The following is a 25396-nucleotide window of genomic DNA, read 5'->3' as shown; positions in this document are numbered from 1 at the left end:
ACATAGAACTCTAAAGGCAAATCTAACAGATGGCAACAAAAAGCAGATCAGTGGTTTTCTGGCACCAGGACTATGGGACCAGGGTGGAATTGACTAGAAAGGAACACAAGGGAACTTTTATAGGTGATGGAAATGTTCTTTATCTTGGTTGTAATGGTAGTTGCATGAGTGTATATGTTCATCAAAACTCATCAGACTTTACACTTAAAACACATACCTCCCTACCCAAGCCAATAGTCTCAGGTAGCCTGAAGATAACCGTAATAAGTTGAAAGAGAGAGAAGACGGGTGGGGAAAGAGTATTGGTGGCAAGAAAACAAAAAAAAACAGATTTAAGATCTTTTAAGATCTATGTCTAGGAAAAAGCTTTTGGTGTAGTTGTTTGTACTTGGAATTAACTAGAAGCAGATAGTTAAGGCTTAATGAGTTTTTAAAGAAATTGTATTCCCAAAGAAACAAAAAGCCTGCCCTGAAAAAGCCTTTGATAGTTTGAGTCTTAAAACCTTTATGACCCCAAGATTTTACAAGTAGACAACAGGCTGTGAAAGCTATGCATCTCCAGAGAAGGTTATAATCCCTCATTTCCACTTCAGATATGTCTTAGAAGATAATGGACAAGGAAGAAACTCCCAGAAGGTAGAGCCCTGGGAGAACAATGGACAGCGGACAAGGGAGTTCCTCCCAGAAAGTACACTTAGGATTTAATCAATAAACTTCTTTCACTGCCAGGCTAGGAATTCTTCACAATGCCTGCCCAGTAGGACTCCATCATTGTTGTAGACCTGGGACTGTTATATATTTCCCACTCTTACCTTTCTCATACAGGGGTTTTAACTGCAGACAGTAACTAATAATGCTCCACTCATAGCCCTCAGCAAACTATTTGAAATCCTGAACAGATAGCTCAGACTGCTGATTACAAAATGGTCTGGTTCAGAACACCATCCAGGGACTCTGTTGGCAATAGCGTGGAAACACTTTTAACTGAAGTTCCAGTTGGTTAACTTGGAACTAGTTGATAGCACCAGATCTCTTTTAATGTCATCCTTCACTCCCAAATCAAATCCAAGCTTCTCAGGTCATCTGTCCTTCATCTGAACAGGAATTTCTCCTACAGCAAAAGTTTCTATTAAGTCCATCAGCTCCACTGGGACCTACTAAATAGGGAACATGATTTTCATTATATAGATCACTATAGGCACCATCACCAGAAACTGTGTTTCACACACACACACCCCATGCACACAACTGTATAGGTAATCTAACAGGCTCTGGCTTTGTGCATCATTATGGGTTATAAAGGTGACAACACATGAATGTGTAAGGAGCATTAGACAAGTCATAATGTTGGCAACCCTAAGAAGAGACAAGCAAGAAGGAAGTAGAAAGCAAGGGTTAACTTTGCTGAGTAAGACTTCAGTTTAACAGCTACAACCTTCCTGAAAATACAGCAACTATTGGCTTTTATCACAGAAATTCCTGCAGGAAAAATAACTTTGTTAGTCTGAAACTCAACAGCCACAAACCTACTTTCTAACCAACGAAGTATGTTAATTTTATGTAGTACTTTTACAGGGCTTATTAAGTGCCAGGCACTTTTCTAAATACTATGCAGATATTAACTCATTTAATTTCATAACAACCTTATAAGGAAGGTAGTATTATTATCCCCATTTTACAGATGAGGAAACTGAGGTATGTAAAGATTAAGAAATTTGCCCAAGATCACACAGCTAGTAAGTGGTAGAGCCAGGATTCAAGCCCAGGCAGTTTGGCTCCAGAGTTTGTGCTATTAACCACTAGGCTATACTGTTTTAAAATGTAATTTTTATATGTCTTATGCTTTATTAGTGTACTTTCTTTATTAAGGCAACATTTCTTAAGAATGTTTCCTGGGGCTTCCCTGGTGGCGCAGTGGTTGAGAGTCCGCCTGCCGAGGCAGGGGACACAGGTTCATGCCCCGGTCCAGGAAGATCCCACATGCCACGGAGCGGCTGGGCCTGTGAGCCATGGCCGTTGAGCCTGCGCATCTGGAGCCTGTGCTCCACAACGGGAGAGGACACAACAGTGAGAGGTCCACGTACCACAAAAAAAAAAAAAAAAAAAAGAACGTTTCCTGGTTATTTCAGCAGAACAGCTTGTACTTTCATTTCAACATGCTTCTCACTTCCTCCCCTTGCTGCCTTTCTGCCAATCCTTTGCACTATGCCACCTGGAACTGTCTTTATTGTCACCATATTACTCCAACACACTCATGTTCTGGTCTAAACAATAGCTCTCACCTCCTTGCCTTCATCTAGTTCTTTCCTTCATGCCCCTCTGGTGGAAGAAAAGAGAATGAAGGTTAATGTTCTTACTCCTCAGTTCTGTTCCAAACCAAAATCTTCCACCTTCATATAAAATATTGCTTTGGAGCCTTACACCATCTGGTTATAGCACCCTCTGTTCCTCCTTGTTGCCGTCACCTACCAAATGCCCAGACACCCATCTTCAACACTCAGACACAAACACACACACACACACAGACACACCCTCTTTATTGCAGGCTTCAGCATCAGGATCTTCTTCACCACCCTTAGTTCCACCATTATCCAGGCAGCATCAATGTATGTGAGGACGATGTATTCATTTCTCTTCATGTATTTAGTTTCTTGAGCTCTTCTATTCAATGATTTTCACCTGCATGTCATTTTAGCAATTTCCTCCCATGACCACATCCTGGACATTTATTATCTGGACTTGTTCCAACTGTAAATTATAAACTCTAACATTCTAGTCTGTAACCACAAACTCCTATTCTTCCAATTTCTTTACTCACCTACTATAAATAATGCATTGATATTCTTCAGTCTTATTCGGAACCTCAACTCTGAACCATCCCATTTTCCCCAAACTTACGGGTCCTTTTTGGCTTCCCTTTCTTCCCTTCCTCCAAGGGTTTCACAGTTCATCTTTCTAACTATTATTTTTCCAATATCCTCAACTCTTCTGCCTTCCATCCAATGGATCCCACAGAATTCTGACCCAAAAGCAATCCAAGTACTTGCCTCTCAAAATCCTTCACTGCTGAGTGTTCCTGGGAATCATAAAATCCTGAAGCCTTGGTGCAGATGGCTCTGGCCTCAATGGAGTCCTTCAATGTTGCCCACTTTCTCCTTCTCTCTTTCCCCACAGTGGCTGTCCAAAATACCTTTCTCCTCAAACATCATACACAACTCCCTTTTCTCCTATCCTCCTTACTGTCCCCCCACCACCACCCTGACTCCCAGTTCCTTCTCAGCCTATAGCCTTGCTTCTTACTTAAGAGGAAAAAAACCTATGTCAATAGGCAATAAATTCTTCAAATGCCTCTCCAGATATCTACAGATGAACCTCTATCTGCATGTACTAAATTTCTTACTTCACTCTTGTCTCAGTGGAAGAAATAATTCTCTTTCTATTCAAGGATCATAACAAGCACTCAAGAAATGTTAGATGAAGAACAGAGAGAAGAAAAAGGAAAGGAATATAGAGCTGGAGGGAAGGAGAGAGAGAGATTCTGATAAGCCATGGAAAATGAGGGTCTTATAGAAATTTAGAAGAGTTTTGTTTTGTTTTAATGATATTTTTATTTATACTGTCAACGAAATAAATATATAGATCTGGTTTGGACAGATATTCTGGAGATAGATTATAGAATATGTTTCTATCTACATGAATGGGAATGTTAGAAGTTTATGGTCATATCAGAATTCAGGAGTAAGATTTAATTGCATAGGTAACTATTACTTGTGTTTTAAATATCTTTGAATTTTGAAACAAGAAACACATGAGAATACAATTATTCTATAATGTTAAAGTCACTTTAATTAAACACTTCCACTTTGAATAGCAATGCAACACTTATACATATATCAATATAAACAGAAGTCTTAAGAAAGATTCAGATCAGTAATATGCAATTTAGGGAACAAGAGAATATGTCTTATTTCTTTCTTATATATATTTTTAGTCTTTCTAATAAATAGTGTTTCTTTTTCACATTTAAATTTCTAGATTCAAACGCCACAAAAGGAAATGTTAGACTTGTTCAAGCAACGTCTTTACAGTGACCCCCAGTGGCAAAAGGAATGAACGTGTCAGTTTTAGTAATCCACGTCTTAGTGGCCTTTCGTACTGATACAATCTTGATGACAATAACAAGTTCCATTTTAATAGAACATTCACTGTTACCAACGTCTTCACGTTTTTCTCTTTTATTCCTGTTTTTTAAAAGAATTAAATTTATTTATTTATATCCATATTCAAGTCCTAAATCTATTCTCTTTCTCTCTTTCACAGTGAATTTCATAATCAAGGTTATTTTATTTTTCCCAACAAAAATAGCATATCAAGAAGTACACACTTCTGTAAAAAATCTTTTTAAAGCCTATTAAGATGAATTTTTTTGTTGTCATGTTTCCAATTCTAAGATTCAACATACTTTTTATGACATACATAAATCTAGATGTGATTTATATATGACATACAAATCTAGATGTAATCTTAAATATAATTGTAAGACTCAACATACTTTTTAAAACTCAAATGGAAGTTCTTCTCTACACTTGGGTAAGCTTATTTATCAATCTTCAGATGAACTACTCTCTTTGCAAAGAGGCTGATTTCTAACATAAGATTTAACAAACTTATTCGAATTGTATACACGTGAAACTCTTGAAATTCAAGTACAAATGTAAAATAGCAATATGAATTTGAAATATGCATCTGTAATTCTCAGGCTTCAGAGTATAATGTTATGATGACGTATTCCATACACCTCCTATCAAAGTTCTGATCACACAGGATTGTAAGGTCATGTATATCTGTGGTCCCTGCTTTATTTAGAGCAGATATCTAATGTATTCCTTGTTCAAGCTTAGTACATAGTAGATGTTAAATTTAAAAGAATGATTGATTGAACAGAAAGAATGTAAAACAACTTTTTCAAAGACCAGAAATATTTTGGTTTTAGCCTTTGTTCCTAGCATTTCCTCCATTTGAAAAAAAAAAACAAAACAAAAACTAATTGATTTTAAGAGTCGCACTCATGCTAAAAATAAGCTCAAAAACATATCCCTTAAGAAGTCAAAACATGCCTTGTATCAGTTAACACACTAGATTATTTCTTCTTAAAGAATCAGATAGCTTCACAAATATTAATTGATTCAATTAATATCTGGTAGGGTTTGCACTCTTGATTTAATTACTTAATATCTACAGTTGACCCTCCGTATCTGCTGATGCAAAACCTGCAGGTGAGGAGGGTGAACTGTATTCATTGTATTATGTAATTTTATATAAGGAACTTGAACATCCATGGATTTTGGTATCTGCAGGGCCTCTTGGAATCAATCCCCCAGGGGCACTGAGGAACAACTGTATTAATTGTTTTTAATATGGTCAAATATTTAAGCTAAGAATCTCAATGTAAAATGAGAATCCAATTAGGAAAAAAGAATAGCTGCAGAGAAAGAGACACTGACTGGAAAATAGGTTTTCTCCATGGATTGCTCTTACATTTGCATTTTATAAACATATTCATTATATTCTGAGTGCTGACTTAACACCTGGATGCTTGAAGCTTCTGTTTAACTTAACAGCACCTCCAGCACCTCCATGACCAGATAGAAAAGTAAAGTGCTTTGGCAACTGCTAAGTGTTGCCAAAGGTCAATGAGTATCAGCTTACATCACCTATGAACTAACTTTTTCCAGATTGAATATGGAGACTTGTGGAAAGGCAAAACCTTGAGGAGGTAGGTTGGACACACCTCCACAAAACAAATAAGGAAGTCTGCCTCCAGCCTCCTGGTAAATTCTCACCAATTCACAAATTTCATCTCAAGAGAAAATGGTGCACTCTTTCCCAACCAGAGGTCTAACACTCCTCTTGGAGTGTTTTTTATACTTCCGGAAGACCTCTGGTCATGCTAGATTTAGAAATGAAATTTGTTTGCTGAGAAATAAATCACCATGAAAGGAATTTCCGGACACATTTGCCTCCCTAGTGAGGCCTTTAAACACCCCTCTATTGTAGACAACAAGCTTGATGGGTAATGCTAAAATACTGCTGTGCCTAGAAGATAAAAGGCACAGTGAGAGTCTTCATGGGTAATGAACTCATGCTCAAGTAATAAATCAATACCACTGCTGGGATTGACTCTTCTGCTTTTATACAGAAAATGTGAGTGCCTCTTTAGGATGAACTGCTCAGCGAGGGTGTAACAGTATCTATAAAACACAAAGATACTAGTGTCACTTCTAGTCATGTTGAACAGCAGTGTAAACATGGCGTGTTTATTATATGACCATTAGAACCTATCAGGATAGGTGGATATTACACCATCATAAATAAACTCAATATGTTGAAAGCTATCTCTCCACCAATCAATCTAACCAGCTAACCTCATCTGTATCCATATCCTCTGCCTTTTGTACTCTTAAAATAGAGAACAATCTAATTCTCTTCTATCTATGGCAAGGACTCCCACAGGTGCCCCATGTAACATTCCCACTCCCCTTAATCAAGGATTTTTCTCATATATTTATCCTGTCTTTATCCTGCTTCTCCTATATTTATCCCATCTCTATTCTTCTTTAACACTTTTCTCTCTCTTCTGGTCCATTCTCATCAACACACAAACATGGTATGAACATTGCCCATCCTTCAAAAACGTTCTCTGATCTTAAACAACTAGTGTCCCATTTTTCTGCTTCCCTCTACCGTGAATCCTGAGAAAGCTGTCTGTATTCTATCTCCACTTCCTCACATCCAAGTCTCCTTTGAACCTTCTCCTAGGAGATTTTCCTACCACACCCTTCTTATCAAGGTCAGCAATGACTTTCAGGTGCCAAATCCAAAGGTAAATTCTCTACCCTCATCTCCATTACATGAAAATATAAAAGTCTGGTTTAGATACAAAAGTTGAAAGTAATGATGACTTAGACAGAGTTCAAGGCTGGTTTCCTTCTGTTTACAACTGGATCTTCCAGGAAGCAGTGGAAAGAATTCATGGGCTAAGAATACAAGCAACTGAATGGATGCAGCTTCCCAGCACTTCCTGGGTTCCTCACAGAGAACTGCTGTAAGTCTGAAGCTGAATAAAAGTTGTAAGGACTGGGGAAATTGCCAAGTCAGAGGGGCAAAGAAATATAGATTCACTGACTTTTATGCCATTAGGTTGGGTACACCATTTCACTACAATGTAAGGGAAATCCCACTTTCCCATAGTCACCAGCTCCTGTGTTTCATTTCATACTGTTATTGGGCTTCCTTACAATGCCTGAGCAGTAGAATGGGCCTTGACCTACCAAACCACCCTCTTGATCTCTCAGCAGCATTTGACACAGCCCATGACAACGCCCTTCTTGAAATCCTCTTTTCCCATGGCTTCAGGAATACCATACTCAACTTGGGTTTCTACCACTTCTCAGTCACCTTTGCTTTTTCTCCTCCCCTTCACCACTACTAAAATACTGGAGAGCCCCAATGCTACTTCCTTGGTCTTCCTTCTCTTCTCTATCTACATTCATCTATGTGCTCTCAACTCAACTAGTCTCAAGGAGTTAGATATTATCTGAATTAGTTTCCTAAGGATGTCACAACAAATTACCACAAACTGGTGGTTTGCTCCAATCTCTGCCTCCATCTTGGCATGGCCTTCTCTGTGTCCCTCCCAAATCCCCCTCTCTCTTCTCCTACAAAAACACTACTCATTGGATTTAGGAAGCGCCATAAATCCAGGAATATCTCATCTCAAGATTCTTAACCTAATTACATCTGCAAAGACCCTATTTCCAAATAAGGACACATTCACAGGTTATCAGGGGTTAGAACTTAGATATATCTTTTGGGGGGGATATAATCCAACTCAGGACACCACCTCTAGGCTGATATCCCCCAGATTCATAACTCCAGCTTGAAACTCTCCCTTGAATTCCAGTCTCTAACACCACTACTTAGGTGACTAATAAACATCTCAAATTTTATATGTCCAAAAGGGAAAACTTGATTCCCCCAACCATGTTTCTCTCCTAATATTCCCAATCCCAGTAAATGGCATCACCATTAAAACCCTTGGAGTCAACTTTGACTCCTTTCTTTTACTCACAGCAAGCCACCAGTAAACTATCAGCTCTACTTTCAAAATATATCTTGAGTCTGACAACTTCTTCCCTCTGTACCATTACTCTCTTATTCTAAGCCACATCATCCCTCTCCCCACTGGACCTCTTTGAAGGAGTAATCCAACTGATCTCCTTGTTTATACTCGTGCCCCTCTTTTAGTCATTTCTTCTCACAGCAGCCAGACTGACCTATGAAAACATAAATCAGATCTTGTCTCTCTACACTCAAAACACTCCAGCGGCTGCTCATCACACTTTGAACAAAATACAAAGTCTCTGTCATGGCCTAGAAGACCTCACTTGATCTGGGCCCGCCTACCTCTCTGATTGCAGAAAGTACTTCTCTTCCTCTCACTGAGCTCCATCCTCGATGGCCTCCTTGCTGTTCCTTAACAGAAAAGCCAGTTCTCCCAGTCCTTTGTGCTTGCTGTCCCCTTTACCTGGAATGCTGCACCTCCAGATATTCACAGGGCTTGTTCCCTCACTTAACAGTTCTCTGCTCATATGCTGCTTCCATGGACCATTACTCTCTCTTCCCTTATACTATTTTATTTTTCTTCATAGCACTTGTCACTACTGGACATTAAAATAATCATTTATCAGACATCTTGGCTGTTTCCCCCATTAGAATGTGAATTGCATAAGGCCAAGATCTGCTTTGTTCCACTGTATTCATGCTGCTCAAAGTGGTGTCCAGCATATAGTAGTTGCTCATTAACTACTTGTTGAATAAATGAACAAGCAACTACAATCATCTTTTAAAATTAGTTAAAGCAATGTAGCCATATTGAAAACTGATATGAAAAGTAAAAATCACATTAAACCAGTTGAAGATAATATTCACTGAGTGCTTTTGGGAAATAATGAAGAAGCATTCAGGTGAGAATGTAAACATGAACTCTTCCAAACCAATTCTTTAGCCAGCATTTATAATATTTCCTCTAAAAGTTCAATCCTTAAGTTTGTCAATGAGTCTGTTTCTTATACAGATCGATACAGAGATATTCTAATAAATCTCTGCCTTAAATAGAAGAATTATGAACAAAACCTAATTCTACATAACTTTAACAATGCTTCACCATGTTTAGTACCATACAACTACTTCATCAAGCAGGTATTACTCAAATTTTATAAAAATCTAACGTGTTCATGATTATCACTGAATGAAGTGTTTAAAACACAGTTGGTGTGAGAAAGATAGACGATACAGTGGTAGACTACACCTACTGGTCTCAGAGATAGGTAGGCTCATATCATGCTTCTGCTACTCACGAGCTATCTAACCGTGAGCAAGTTCCATAGCTTCTCTAAGCTCAGTTCCTCTTATATAAAACTGGGCAATGCCACCTACCTGACAGGATACTTGTGGTTATAACATATGACACACAGTGTTATTACACAACCCATTTCACTTGAATTAATATATGTTGTGAGCCAAATCACATCCCCTAAAATATGAAAATGTTCATTTCATAAAGCAGATCCTCTGTAAACCTTTTTCTGGGGACTTTTATGACCTCACACATAAGACAAGATGCCATGCAAACAGCTTATTTTTTTTAAGTAGTGGAAAGTCACAAAAATAATCAGAAATATGTAGTGTGTATCTACCTAGCCTAGGATCCTACTAGGTGGTCCAGCACATAGAATTAATGCTAAGGACCACAAGCACTTTGCCTGGCTCAATAGATGCCTGGTAAATGTCTGCTGAATAACAAATTAATGGATTAACTAACAAACGCAGTGATTGAATTCTTAATGCACCTGATTAGAACTTCTAATAGCTGGAGGAAATGTTCCTTAGAGAAATCAATGCAGTCTCCAAGGTAAGAATCCTAGTCTGGCCCTCTTACTCTGTTTCTGTGAGTAGCAGCTGGCACAATGCCTTAAACACATCAAACGAAGATAAGGACAACCCTCCTTCCACCCTATCCCAGCATCAACCCAGCTAAGGTCTTCTTTTACCTACAGTTAATCTAGCAATTTGCAGGTGAATCTGAAATTATTTTAATTTTTATGACACATTATTAAAATATTCAAAATAATTCTATTACAATTCTACCTGTTATCAAGACTTATTAGTTCACATTAGTGTAGGCAGCAGTTTGGATTAGAGAATGCTACTGATTGTTTTATAGGTTTATTAATACTATAAATGATGTACAAAAAATAAAATAACAAAGTAGTATACTGTGAATATTTTCAAGAGGAAAATAACTGCTAGCATTTGGCCAGCCATTTAGAGTTTGAGTTGTCTTTACAGGCAAATTTATCTTATTTAATTATCATAGCAACCCTTTGAGGTTTATTATAATTTCATGTCATTTTAGAGTTGAGGTAATAAAGTTCAAAAAAGTTAAATAACTTGCCCAAGAATATACAACCATGAAGTGACAGATCAGTTTCCAAATCCTGTGTTCTTTCATCTATACCATTTAATAAAGCAATTAATTGAAGAATGGTCTGATGAAGTAGAAAGAGCACTAGATGAGGAGGAAGGGGCTATCACAAATGCACTGTGTGGTTGCAGGCATGTTATTCAACATTGTGTACATCACCTGAACAAATTTCCTCATCCCAAAATATGACCTCAACGCAGCCAACCTCAAAGTATTCTGGTGAAACTAAAACCAAAGTATGTAAGAGTACTTTGAAAATTTAAGACCACTATACTGGGAAAAATATTTGTAAAACATTAAATAATTCTGATGATTAGGAGTTTGACCTTTTAAATAGCATAGCCATTCCCCTTGGAGTTTTACTGAAAATCTTCATTTAGTCAGAAAAACATTTTTCACAAATAATTCAAAAGGTAAGCTCAACCTTTGTCTAGCTACAAATTTGTGACATTCTACATACACTGGGAGAATAATTCATCATGAATCTTATTTTAATAAAAAAAATGTATAACTCTATCCCAGCATTTTAGTAACATTTATTTTGTAAAAGCTTTAACTTTTAAGATCATTATGCAAATAATTTATAATTAACTTATCAACATAAACTTCCTTCTCAGGTACATATTCGAATATACCCAAGTCCTACTAAGGTGAAAATGGCCTATCTATGTCAAATAGGCTTAATTTAGTGCAAAGTAGCTACTGCCTAAAATAGACCACTTCTCAGAAAACTATATAATTATGTACCTTGGTGGATAAGATTATAATTTAGATACCTTGAATAAAGAATGGTCCTCTATTATCTAAATAGGTAATCCTCTTTAGCTAAAGGCAAAACCTCAGGAAGAATGTACATGAAGTGATGAGAACAGGTCACTTTCAAGCCAGCCAAATCAATCCTGAAGACTAACAGGGTGACAGATATCACAACCAGATTATCCTCATCATCTCAATTCAGATGTCTTTTATATGAAAATGTCCTGATTATTAAAGCTATATAGGATTAGGATAAAGAATATTGGAATGGAATAAGGAATGGTGGAATAGAACCTCTGAAAAGGCCATTTCTCCATAAAAGCAACAAAAATACTGGCAATAGTTGTCAAAATCAACTTTTTCAGAACTCTCAAAATTAACCAAAGGTTTACAACAATGTGAGGGGCATTTATTCAGCAAAATCACTGGATCTCAGGAATAACAGAGAAATTTGTGGTGTTTGGACTTTCCCTATTCCCATTCCCCTCTCCTTAGCTCTGCAGTAGCCTTAAAAACCAAAAATCCCACCATCACAGCAAAAAATAGCAGCCAGCAGCTATTGGAAGGGAAAGAATGGGGTTGGAATACACCAAAAGTACCACTTTCAGAGAATTGTAATTATTTAACCTGTCTAGTAGTTCTCTAAAAATATCCATTCATAGAGCTTTCTTTATTTGGCCCAACTCAGAGCTTACTCAGTGCAAATAGCATTTTCCCCCAGGTAGCATGTGGAAAACAATCAGTGGCAATTGTTTAACATAACAGCTGCCTCAGGCAGCAATAACAGTTGAGGGAAAAAAAGATGATGACCAAAAAAAAAGAAAAATTGGGGGAACGAGATGGCCATAAGGGCCTGTGAATTTTGTATAATCTAGAATCGAGAAGGCTACATGCATGCCTGGGGCTGTGCATATTCTCAGGAAAGATCTCAGAAGGCCCTAAACTCTCACCTCTAGCTAACCTTAAGGCTCTACACAAGCAGGAAGTGAAGACAAGCAGGAAGTGAAGACTAAGGCAGAGTTATAAACTGCCTGAGCACTGAAGGCATATTCCAAAATGCACATCAAATCCTTCAGCAAATGCTGGGAGACTACTTGGCTCTGAGCATTTAAGAAAATCTCTGTCTAATAACTAGCTGATCAATGAGAAAACTGAGTAAAGACTTTAATAATAACCACAAATAACAAAGAATACAGACCTTACAGAATTAGCTCAGGAAAATTACTAAGCAAACAAATAGCAACAACAACAACAACAACCAACAACAAAAACAAACACTGGGGGAGGAGAGGAATCTGATTTTGAGTGGTGCCACATTATATTACTTAACATGTTCCACTTTCAACAAAATATTACAAGATGTGTGAAGAAAGTATGCCTCATACACAGGAAAATAAGCATGCAGTAGAAAAACTGTCTCTGAGGAAGTCCAGACATTGAACCTACTAGACAAAGACTTTAAATCAGCTATTTTAAATATCTTCAAAGAGCTAAAGGAAGCCATATCTAAATAACCAAAAAAGTAAGAGAATGATTTTTCACCAAATATAGAATATCAATAAAGATATAGAAATTATTTTTAAAAAATAAATTCTGGAGGTGAAAATTAAAATAATAGGAATAAAAAATTCCCTAGAAAGGTTCAACAGCAGATCTGAGCAAGCAGAAAAAAGAATCAGCAAATCTTAAGACAGGTCAGTTGAGATTGTTTCTCTCATCTGAGGATCAGAAAGAAAAATGAATAAAGAAAATAAAGGAGCATATCAAGTGTACCAACATACATTTAATGGGAATCTCAGAAAGAAAAGAAAGGGGAAGAAAGAATAGTTAAAGAAATAATGGCTGAAAATGTCCAAAATTTGATGAAAACTATCAATCTACACATCCAAAAAGTTCAACAAACTCCAAGAAGGATAAAAAATCAAAGAGATCCACATCTATCAACATCATAATCAAACTTTCAAAAGACAAAGACAAAGAAAAAATCTATAAAGCAACAAGAGAGAAGAGATTCATGATGTCGAAGGGATCCTCAGTGAGATTAACAGCTGATTTCTCATCAGAAAGCTACAGAGGTCAGAAGGCAGTGAGATAGCATGCTCAAAGTGGTGAAATAAAGACTATCAGCTAAGAATTTTCCTTCAAAAATTAAGGAGAAGTTAAGAGAGTCCCAGATAAATAAAAACTGAAAGATTCCCTTACTAGCAAATTTACCCTACAAGAAATACTAACTGAAGTCCTTCAGGGTGAAATAAAAGGACACTAGACAGTAACTCTAATTCACACAAAGAAATAAAGAACACTGGTAAAGGTAACTACAGTTGATCCTCCATATCCACAGCTTCTGCATCCATGGAGTCAACCAACTGTGGATCAAAAACATTCCCAAAACAATCCCATAAAGTTGCCAAAAGCAAAACTTGAATTTGCCACACACCAGAAACTATTTACATAGCATTTACATTGTATTAGGTATTAGAAGTAATCTAGAGATGATTTAAAGTATATGGGAGAGGGCTTCCCTGGTGGCGCAGTGGTTGAGAGTCCGCCTGCCGATGCAGGGGACGCGGGTTCGTGCCCCGGTCTGGGAGGATCCCACATGCCGTGGAGCGGCTGGGCCCGTGAGCCATGGCCGCTGAGCCTGCGCGTCCGGAGCCTGTGCTCCGCAACGGGAGAGGCCACAACAGTGAGAGGCCCGCGTACCGCAAAAAAATAAAAAATAAAAAAAATAAAGTATATGGGAGGATGTGCATAGGTTACATGAAAATATCATGTCATTTTATATAAGGGACTTGAGCATGTGCAGATTTGGGTGTGTTTCCACAGGGGGTCCTAGACCCATCCCCCACAGATACCAAGGGACAAATGTACATAAGTAAATGTAAAAAAAATATAATGTATTTGTGTTTGTGTGTCACTTTTTTTCTCCTATCTGATTTAAAAGAGAACTACATAAAGCAGTATTTATGTCTGTGTTGATGGGCTTGTGATGTATAAAGGTAATTTGTAGAACAATAATAGCACAAAGGAAAGGGAGGAACTGGAGCTATATGGAAGCAAAAATTTTGTATACTATTGAAATTAAGTTGGTATTGATCTGAACCAGATTATAAATTAAGAGGTTATAAATTAAGAGGTTAATTGTAATCCCATGGCAACCACTAAGAAAATAACTTTAAAATACTAAAATAAATGACAAGGTAATTAAAATGGTACACTAGAAAATACATTTTTAACAAAAATCAAGGCAATAATAAAGAAATAGAGAAACAAAAAGACTTACATACGTAAAATAGCAAAATGAAAGTCATAAATTCTATCTTTCAGTAATTAAATGGAAATGGACTAACACTCCAATCAAAAGGCAGATATTGGTAGAATGGGCTTTTTAAAAATTGATCCAACTATGTGCTATCTACAGGAGACACATTTTATATTCAAAGACACAAATAGGTTGAAAATAAAGAATGGAAAAAGATATACCAAGGAAATAGTAACAAAAAGAGAGTTGCAGTGGCTACACTAATATCAAACAAAATAGAATTTAAGACAAAAATTGTTACTAGAGACAAAAGACATTTTATAATGATCAAAAGGTCAATCCATCAAGAAGACATAACAAGTATAAATATACCTAACAACAGTTCTAAAATACATAAAGCAAAACGCAACACAATTGAAGGGAGAAATAGACAATTTATCAATAATAATGGGAGACTTCAATATCTCATTTTCAATAATAGAAGAACCAGACAGAGGACCAGGAAGGCAACAATATTTGAACAGCATTATAAACCAAATAGAACTAAAAAGCATCTATAGAACACTCTACCCAACAACAGCAAAAAATACATTCTGCTCAAATGCACATGGAACATTCTCCAGGACAGACCACATGTTAGGCCATAAAACAAGTCTCAATAAATTTGAAAGGATTAAAATAATACAAAATACGGGGCTTCCCTGGTGGCGCAGTGGTTGGGAGTCCGCCTGCCGATGCAGGGGACACGGGTTCGTGCCCCAGTCCGGGAAGGTCCCACATGCCGCGGAGCGGCTGTGCCCATGAGCCATGGCCGCTGAGCCTGTGTGTCCGGAGCCTGTGCTCTGCAGCGGGAGAGGCCACAACGGTGAGAGGCCCGCGTACCGCAAAAAAATAATACGCTCTCCAATCCAATGGAATGAAATTAGAAATCAATAGCAGAAAGAAATCTGGGAAACTCAAAAACACATAGAAGTTAAGCAACACATACCTAACTAACCAAAGTTGGTGTCACTGCTTTTTTACCAAAGCTGTAATTATAAGGAAAACTAGACCTCTGAATCAGATATTAGAATGATTCAGTCTTCCCACAGAATGACTGGGAGGGCACAGAGGGTAAATAAAGGTATCTATTTGTCAACCCCAATATACCATGTCTCTATATCTCATATTCTAAGCTCAAGTTGCATTGAGTCCTACAGCTTCTTCTTTTCTCTATTTTAATTCTTTTACTACAAATGTGAACCCTATTGCTTTGGGCAAGAATTCACCCTCTTCCCTTGGAGCTTCAGTGATGTCCAGGACCAGCCAAAGCCTCAGGATAGCAGCACACAAAAGTGGGTCTCTGGTGGAGACCTAATCACCATGCAAACCTGAGGGTTCTCAAGTACTATAGTGTTCAGAAGTTTCAGAATTGAAACTAGTGTTCAAAAACAAATAATAAACCCTGAGGTTAGCAAGGAACTTCTAGTAACTAACCCAAGAATTGTACTTATGAGCCTTCAGGCAATGAATTTGTCCTCCTTAGCGATCACCATGCAAGAGTAGACAAAGAAGTAGCATAAAGTGGCATTGAATATTTTCTCTATTTCTGTAAAATTATCAATTATTTGCAAAGTTCCCTGTGAATTATCTGCAAAGTTCCCTGTGAATTATCTGCAAACTTTCAAAAATCTGTTCTTAGGACTACCATTTACAGGATATAAAAAATTGGGGTAACGAGGGCCTATCTTTGACAAAGCAGGAGTTAAAATGAGCCGCAAGAAATGAGGCTCATTTGGGGTAAATTCATGAACATTCACATGGCAATTTCTAAGTGGCAGCTAATAAAAATAAGCTTGTAAAATAAGCTAGGTCTATAGCAGAAAAAAAAGTCTCATTTAACTTTCTGGATACAGATTTGTGGCAGACAGACTGGGGATACCATTTGTACTCCTCCATGATGTTTCATCTGAAGTCAGTGTGGACTTCTCAGGGATGTGATTGTGCTGCACTCACTAGAATCCACTGATGGAAGTGTTATCTCTCTCTGTTCCAATCAGATAACCTGGTTTTGTCTCCTTCAGAACAAGAAGGCTTCTGAGACAGGGGTGTTTTAGTATCATTTTTATAACTAGACTCCAGCCCCAATCCATAATCTGGCTCTCCCAAGTCACTGATGCTGAAGAAGGAGTCCTGGTGATGGTCCCCATGTAGCCATCTGGAACTTCCACCTGCTTTTTTTGAAACCCCAATCTCAGGTATATTGGAAGAAGCCAAGAAGAAGAAAACCAGTCACTGCTGCAGAACTCTGAAAAGGTTCAAGAACTGAAGGCACCAAGGTTAGTGTAAGGGGAGCTGAAAATAGAAGAACTGGCTGAAAATTTATATGGTTTACTGTTAGGCCGCCAGACTCTTTTTCCCATCTTGCACACCCACACAGTTACTCCTCCTTGACCTCAGCAGAATACTGAAGATTTACTTTCAGAAGAGGATGAACCAGAAGGACTTTGGACTTAAGAAGACCTTCAGGAATGCCATTTTGAAAGCAGAGGGATTAATGAAAAGTCTACATGCTGAATAGTGAGAATCACCCCACCTTCCCCCACCAACTCAATTCTTCCTTGTAGCTCTGAGACCACTGGACATCAGGCTTATACCAAGTCACCTCAAGAGAAAATACTTGCAGAATCTAATAGCAGCTGAGGAAGTCTACCCACAAAATGGCCAGGTCCCAGCCCAATCACCCTATGGAAAAGCCCATTAGTCAATGAATCCCTTTCAAGCACAGGCAGACCTTCCATCAGCTTTTTAGTGCTCTACTCTTAAATCTACGAGAGCAGCAAAAGATCACCAGTCATTTGAAAAAGGTCTCTAACATCAAAGATAATGACCAAAACAAACAACCAGAAAAAAAATGAACTCAGAGACATTGTAGATTACAAAAAGAAAACCTCAAAAAGCTCTCATTAAAATCTTTAGAGAAGATACTGCACTTGAGAAGCCAAGAGCATGATGCTATTTTAAAAAATAACATTCACAAAATAAGAAAATGCTGTTGGAACTTTTAAATGATATCAAAAATGAAAAATTAGAGGAGCTAAAAGTTGAGTAAAGATTGCAAAAAGTAGAACAAAGAGACAAACAGATGATAAATGAGATTTAAAAAAAAAAAAAGAGGATTATTCCAGGAGTTTTAAGATGTCAATAATAAGAATTCCAGATAAAGAGACCAGAGAAAATGGGGCAATTAATTATTTTTTTTAAAAAAAGAATTCCTAGAATTGGAGAAGATGCATCTGCATCTTGAAAGGACACATCACTGAGTGCCATTCATAATTTCTTTAAACAGACACACACAAAGACCCATCATTGGAGTCCCTGAACATAAATTATTACTCAGCTCAGAGAAAGAAAAAGTCAAACATCAGCATAAATAAGGGACTTTTTTGGATTCTGAAATGCCAGTAACAAATATATATTATGAAAGCAGAGATTTAAGTCAAATATTATAAACTAAATACTATCTTACATGCATTAAACGAGCTTCCTATTTTAATGAAAAACAAACAAAAACAAAAGATTTTTTATTGGGAGTATATTCAGATAGCTCATAAAAACTAAGGGGAGAATCTGAAATCTGTATCAGAAATTTCTTTTATTAGCTGTTAAAATAAGTAGTTCATAACAATTAGAAATGTCTATTTTCCTAGATCTCAGTTAATCTTACATTTATTTATATAGGTTTAGACTATATTCCCCAGTTATTTTTCTTTCAGCATCTTAAATATGAAAGACCTAACAATATTAATAATGGTGAATTTAATTAATAATAAAATCAACTTAGGAGAATTTGTGTTACCTTGAAATATACCCAAACTCTTGACATTTTAAACTAATTCCCATTCGTCTTATGGGCCATACACTCACCTTGAGGATCAACTTCTTTAGCTAGTTTCAGTGCATCTGAGTTTGCAAGATCGGTGTTGGCTGGGGTAACAGCCAAAATCAGACAGTTCTCCCGTGTGATGAACTGCATAATCATTTCTCTGATTTGGTGCTCAATATCTGGTGGCTGATCTCCCACGGGCACTTTAGTAATTCCAGGCAGGTCGATAAGGGTTAGATTTAACACTATGGAAAGGAAAAAAAAAAAAGTTTTACATATACCGTCAATGCTGAAAGATATCAGCAATGCAGAATCATGTGTCACTTTAGTAGAAATAAAACAAGCTGAGCTTTACGTATTGTGTATCTGAAGAACTTCGACTCATGTGCATAGAATAAAAAGGATAGAATTCAAAATGGCTTTTCAAGTTTTCTCTATTTTTATAATATGATTGTGCTAGGCCAAATGATCATTTTAACATAATTTAAGAAGCACTGGTTTGCATACCTAATAGTTTTCTCAGAGAGCTGTCACATTTGTTACTGGGAGCTATAATTCAAACACTGAACAATAAGTGAATATGTTGTTTGCCAGTCTTGTACATTGCCTTCAAATGGTGTAAAAATTCTCTGGGTAAGGTTTGCCCTTCCCTTTAAAAGAATCATACATGGGCTTCCCTGGTGGCACAGTGGTTGAGAGTCCGTCTGTTGATGCAGGGGACACGGGTTTGTGCCCTGGTCCGAGAGGATCCCACATGCCGCGGAGCGGCTGGGCCCGTGAGCCATGGCCGCTGGGCCTGCGTGTCCGGAGCCTGTGCTCCGCAGCGGGAGAGGCCACAACAATGAGAGGCCACCGTACCGCAAAAAAAAAAAAAAAAAAAAAAAAAAGGAAGTTTTCATGCATACCTCTTCAGAATTCTAAAAGTTTCAGATAAACATTAAAAAAACTTTTTAAAATGACTTACTCAATTCTCTTTTAAAAGTTATCTCCTCCTGTCTCCCCATAAATAATTTTATGAGCTGTTTGGATCATACCATTTACTGAAGTATCTAAGCACAATCCTAGAAACTCGGTATTTTTTGAGAGAAAAAAACATCTTCTATAAATACTGTATGTTAATTAATATAGTAAAAATTTTTGAGGACAAGAATTTGGAATTTTGTTGTTTTACTTACCATGTGGGGAATAGACTCGTAAATTAATGGGTATGGAGGAAATCCCTTTATTCATTCCGGTTACTCGATCTGTTTCTGCTTCAATCTCATGGCGAACTTCATCAAAATCTGTAATTTTTTTTCCTTTGCAATGTAGAAATTCTGCATATTCTACAAAAGACAAATTAATACAACCTAAAATTCATGTACTCTTGCAACAATAAGGAAATAATGCCTCTTTAATTACGAGTCAAAGTATCCAGTATTGCCTCTTCAGCCATCACAATGAGAGAACACAGTAGTTAACAAAAAGTACAGTTAACTTTAGAAATATTAAACAGTTCAAATGCTAAGGCTGCTAAATTTGCTAATTTTCAGATAAGCAATTAAGTAATATAAGCAGTCTTTAAACCACCTAGCCTACTAAATAAAGGGAATTCTGGCCCTCCAAATGATGAAACAAATAATAGCAACCAATTGTCAAAGAAATTAGAGCTAGGGTACACAAAAAGCCTACTTACTAATCCTATTAGAATGTCCTTTTTCAATATCACCACTTTATCACGATGGAATGCTAAATTATATAAATATAGCTTCAAAAGGCAAGAAGATTTAGAAACAACGTTTGCTTTATTCTTTAAAAAGAAATAATATATGGAATATTTTAGCTTTAAAATATACTCAAAATACCACACCAATTTCTTTAATTAAAAAGATATTTTCTCAAGAAAAAAAAGATAGGATATTACAAAGAAACTATTTACCTGCAATCTAAAAAAAAAAAATCAGTATCTGTAGGCAGAAGGAAAAACTCTAAAGTAACTATATAATAACAGAATATTCGTTTTTTTAAATTTCAGTAACATCTTGAAACTGTTGTGCTATCAATTTCTATATCTGCTTCCAGAGATATCAAGTATATGATAAACAACACAACTCAAAAAAGGAAACTGATACTATTAGACCTAAAAATTTTATGATAATTTTAACAAGGGAACAAGTCTTAACAAATACTTTAATTTCTCTAACAATTAGCTGAAGAACTGCTCCACCAAACGTAGACTAAGGCTAAGTATTCTGGGCCAGATAGCAGCTGAGACAATTATTGGTAGTCCTTCTATGATTCCCCACCATAAATATTTAACCTTCACCCACTATATGGCAAGGCCAACAGGGAGACAACTACAAGATGTGGCTCATGCATCAATGGTGGAAATATACGCAACAATTAAGCTTCAATAGGCTTCAGAAGTCTGGCCTGAAGAGACCACTGCATCATCTGGCATTTTCTTTCGCATATTTACTTCATTGGTGCTGTTTTTATTAGATTATAAATTCTTAGATGATAGAGCCTTTATTTTATTTACCCACTCAGTGGTTAGGCCAGTACCATGTAAGAGTTTAAAGATAAGTAAAGGATAAAACAATAAGAAAAATAAAGAGGAACAATGGATGTCAGATCCTAAAAAATAAACAAATAAAACTTAGTAAGTAAACATGAGCCGTAAGTAATTTATAATAAACAGTACTTTTCAATTCAATATGTTGTGTGGAAACTGAAAATCTGAGAACTTTCGGCTATCTTAATTATTACGTTCATAGAATTAAAAAGTTTCTGGATCAGGGACTACATTTTCAATTATGTTACTAATCAATAATTCAAGTAACACAAATGTGTACTTCTCTAGTTGCCACTAGATGGCGCCTATTTGCTTTCTCTGTAGTAAACTAATGCCCTTCCAGAAAGCTGCAAAATCAATGCAATTTTCAAATTAGATTTAAATTCATTCCTGGACTTCTGAAAATGCTTTTACCTTGGAATTGAGAGATTGGAATTATGCAGTACCATCTCAAACCTCTGTGTCTTTTTAGGGATAGGGTTCCACAAAGAGATTTAGGGATGTATTTACTGAGCTCCTACTACTTCTCAGGCACTGTTTCAGAAGTTGGGTATATAGTAAAGTGAAAAAAATAGTCTCTAGCCTCGTGAAGCTTAAATTACAGTGAGATAAAATAGTAAACAGTGTTTGTGTGCCAGATTATAAGTGCTATGGAGAAAACTGAATACGGGGGATATTAAATACTGGGGAAGGGAGGTTGCTTTGTTATATGTGTTGGTCAAGGAAGGCTTCTCTGATATGATAAAGTAACATTTGAGCAAAGACTCAAGAAGCCATGCTTTACATAAGAGGATCCCAGTAGACTGCCTGAAGCAGACTATGCTTGGCATATTGGAGGAAGAGCAAGGAGGCCAACGTGCCTGGAGCACAGAGCATGGGGGAGAGAGGCAGGAGATGAGGTCAGAGCTGTGGTACAGACCTGGATGGTATAGGGCCTGTGGGCCATTTTAAGGGCTTTGATTTTTACTCTAAATGAATAGTAGAGCACTTGAAGCATTTTGGGTAGAGGGGAAACATGAGGTGACCTAGGTTTTAAATAAAGAACTGTACTGTTGTGTTAAGAACAGACAGAGAGGTATAAGAGAAGAAGCTGGCTAGCAGAATAGTAAAGGTGAGATGATGAGGCTTGGACCTGGGTGGGAGTGGTGAGGAGTGGTTACATTATAATGAAGTTTGAAGGAAAAACCAGCAGGATTTGCTGATGGATTAAAGGAGAGGTATAGGAGAAAGAAAGGAATTAAGAATAACTTCAAGGAGGCTGACCTCAGCAATGAGAAGAATTTTGAAGTAGAAAAGACTGACATAAAGGAAGATGTTGGGGAGATGGGGTTGGGGATCAAGAGATCAGTTTCGCAACCCAATAAAAAATGGGCAGAAGACCTTAATAGACATTTCTCTAAAGAAGACATACAGATGGCTAAAAAGCACATCAAAGCATGCTCAACATCACTAATTATCAGAGAAATGCAAATCAAAACTACAATGAGGCATCACCTTACACCAGTCAGAATGGCCACCATCAAAAAATCTACAAACAATAAATGCTGGAGAGGGTGTGGAGAAAAGGGAACCCTCTTACACTGTTGGTGGGAATGTAAATTGGTACAGCCACTATGGAGAACAGTATGGAGGTTCCTTAAGAAACTAAGAACAGAGTTGCCATATGATCTAGCAAGCCCACTCCTGGGCATATATCCGGAGAAAACCTTAATTTGAAAAGATACATGCATCCCAATGTTCACTGCAGCACTATTTACAATAGCCAAAACATGGAAGCAACCTAAATGTCCATCGACAGAGGAATGGATAAAGAAGATGTGGTACATATATACAATGGAATATTATTAAGCCATAAAAAAGAATGAAATAACGCCATTTACAGCAACATAGATGGACCTATTGGTTATCATACTAAGTGAAGTAAGTCAGACAGAGAAAGACAAATATCATATGATATCACTCATATGTAGAATCTAACTTTTAAAAAGATACAAATGAACTTATTTACAAAACAGAAACAGATTTACAGATATCGAAAACAAACTTATGGTTACCAAAGGGGAAACATGTGGGTAGGGGGGAGGGATAAATCAGAAGCTTGGGATGAACATAAACACACTACTATATATAAGACAGATAACCAACAAGGTCCTACTGTATGGCACAGGGATCTCTACTCAATATTCTGTGATTACCTATATGAGAAAAGAATCTAAAAAAAGAATGAATATATGTATATGTATAACCGAATCACTTTGTTGTACACCTGAAACTAACACAACATTATAAATCAACTATACTCCAATAAAATTAAATTTAAAAGTTCAGTTTGGGACCTATTAAGCTTGTGATGCCTACTACACACCACCCACATGGAGAAACAGAACTGCCACTAATGGTTGAGAATCACGAAGCTGAAAGACACACAATTCGCATTCATCTCATCTGATAAGTGTATATCTATTCTGAAATTTTTACAGAAGATGGCAGTAAAGGGCTTGAGGAAAGGTTACCCTTTTCTAATTAGCACAAAAATGCTTTGGGGCTGGATCTGTGAGTCTTTCATCTAGGGAGAAGTCCAAGCTAGATTTATATATATTTGGAATTCATTAAAGTTAGGCAAGTAGATGAGATCACTAAGCGAGAGACAGATAAGGAAGAGGTCAGAGCACTGGGTCCCAGGTTTTCCAATGTTTAGAGGTCAGGAAATGGAGAGTAAGCCCGAGTGGTCAACAAGATAGGAGAAAAAACCCAGAGAGAAAGGTGACCCAAAGCCAGTTAAAGAGAATGTTTCATGAAAGGAGACTTTCCACTCCATCAAATACTGCCAACATGTCAGGTAAGATGAGAACTAAGAACAAATCATAAAATTGGGCAACTTGAGGGTCATTCAGGATGTTGAAAAGTGCTGTTAGAGTGGAATAGAGTGGGTGATAGTCTGATTGGAATAGACTTTAGAGAGAATAGGAGGAGAGGAAGTGGAGACTGGTTGCAGATATTTCTTTTAAAAAGTTGTGTTGTAGGGCTTCCGTGGTGGCACAGTGGTTGAGAGTCCGCCTGCCGATGCAGGGTACACAGGTTCATGCCCCGGTCCAGGAGGATCCCGCGTGCTGCAGAGCGGCTGGGCTCGTGAGCCATGGCTGCTGAGCCTGCATGTATGGAGCCTGTGCTCCGCAATGGGAGAGGCCACAACAGTGAGAGGCCCGCGTACCACAAAAAAAAAAAAAAAAAAAAAAAAAAAAGTTGTGTTGTAAAGGAGAGGAAAGAAGTGAGAGGGCATCTGGAGAGGGTTATGAAGTCAAGGGAGGGTTTTATAAAGATGGGCAAACAAATAGCACGTTCATAGGCTGATGGTATTAATCCAGTCCTGAGGAAAAGCTGATGGTGCAGAAGTGAGAAGGGACAAGTGCTGAAGTGATGTCTCAAGGAAGAGGGGATAGGAAGCGCTAGAAAGGAACATGCCAGTTCATCCATAGGAACAGGAAGGAAACAGAATAATGAGTACAGACGGACGACAAAGGTAGGTAGAATTGATGGTGGTGGGAGCATGTGAAATTCATCAGGTGAGAGGGGATTTACCATTTTGTCGAGTCATTTTATGCCTGTAAAAACCATTTCTGTATTCTCACTGCTTAAACCCTACAAAGACCATTATTTTTACCACAAAATACCACACACACACACACGCACGCACACACAGAGAGTGATCCTAAATGACCTAAGAGTAACCATAGCAGGAATGTCAACTTGGGTCTCAACTATGTCCATCACTGGGATTCAGACCTGCCCAGCATATCAGAAGGACTAATGGGCAGGAACCACAAAATCCCTATTTCTATGGGTCTCAAAGAGCTTCCTGGGAAATAATTCATCCTACAGGATAGAAAATTCAGGGAAAACCTAATCTAAATTGTCAGAAGGGAGCTACCTGTAGTCCATCCTCTACCCAGGTCCAGAGACTCATAGGTCTATGTCCCCTTCATCTCTAACAGTACAGTGATAATTGTCAGACCACATATCCTACTTTCTTATTAGAAAAACATGGCAACCATAACTACAATTCAGAATTCACAGCTACAGGATTATATTGTCAATAAGATGAGTCCTCCTAGCAACAAGATAAGCCACTCCTGTTATGGGATCCCAGCTCTCTAGCAAGCAGACTTTAAATAGGTGGACAGTAGAGGTGGCATACATGTTTTTGAACAATTGCCCATAATTGCTATTGAGGAGGATCATCAATCAGCTTATCATCACACAATCCCTGAATAAATCTTGATTAGCAGTGCAGAATTTAAAGGTCACAGCTTTACTTCCCTGCTGTCCAAAAATACAATTATAAATGAAAATCTTGTAAAGGATTACCACAAAAACAATGAATCATTTACTATACTCACGTCTGAAGAATATTCA

The 25396-nt window shown here is 37.4% G+C and overlaps 1 protein-coding gene across 10 annotated transcripts in view; it reads right to left on the bottom strand.

The window, feature by feature from the left end:
• DNM3 (dynamin 3) overlaps positions 1-25396 on the bottom strand; it is a 596153-nt gene that overhangs the window by 413691 nt on the left and 157066 nt on the right. For all 10 annotated transcript variants that reach the window (XR_014014161.1, XR_014014162.1, XR_014014163.1 and 7 more), the window contains exons 3-4: positions 19605-19754; positions 18471-18674 (exon numbers count right to left, since the gene is read on the bottom strand). Coding sequence is in view for 7 of the 10 variants with exons in the window: in XM_081221443.1 (XP_081077569.1) it covers positions 18471-18674; positions 19605-19754 (354 nt within the window). In the remaining 3 variants the exon portion in view is untranslated. The remainder of the gene's footprint in view (positions 1-18470; positions 18675-19604; positions 19755-25396) is intronic.

The sequence above is a fragment of the Mesoplodon bidens genome (assembly GCF_964165515.1).
Source record: "Mesoplodon bidens genome assembly, chromosome: 2".
NCBI lineage: Eukaryota > Metazoa > Chordata > Mammalia > Artiodactyla > Ziphiidae > Mesoplodon > Mesoplodon bidens.
This window is presented reverse-complemented; position numbering and strand designations above follow the sequence as displayed.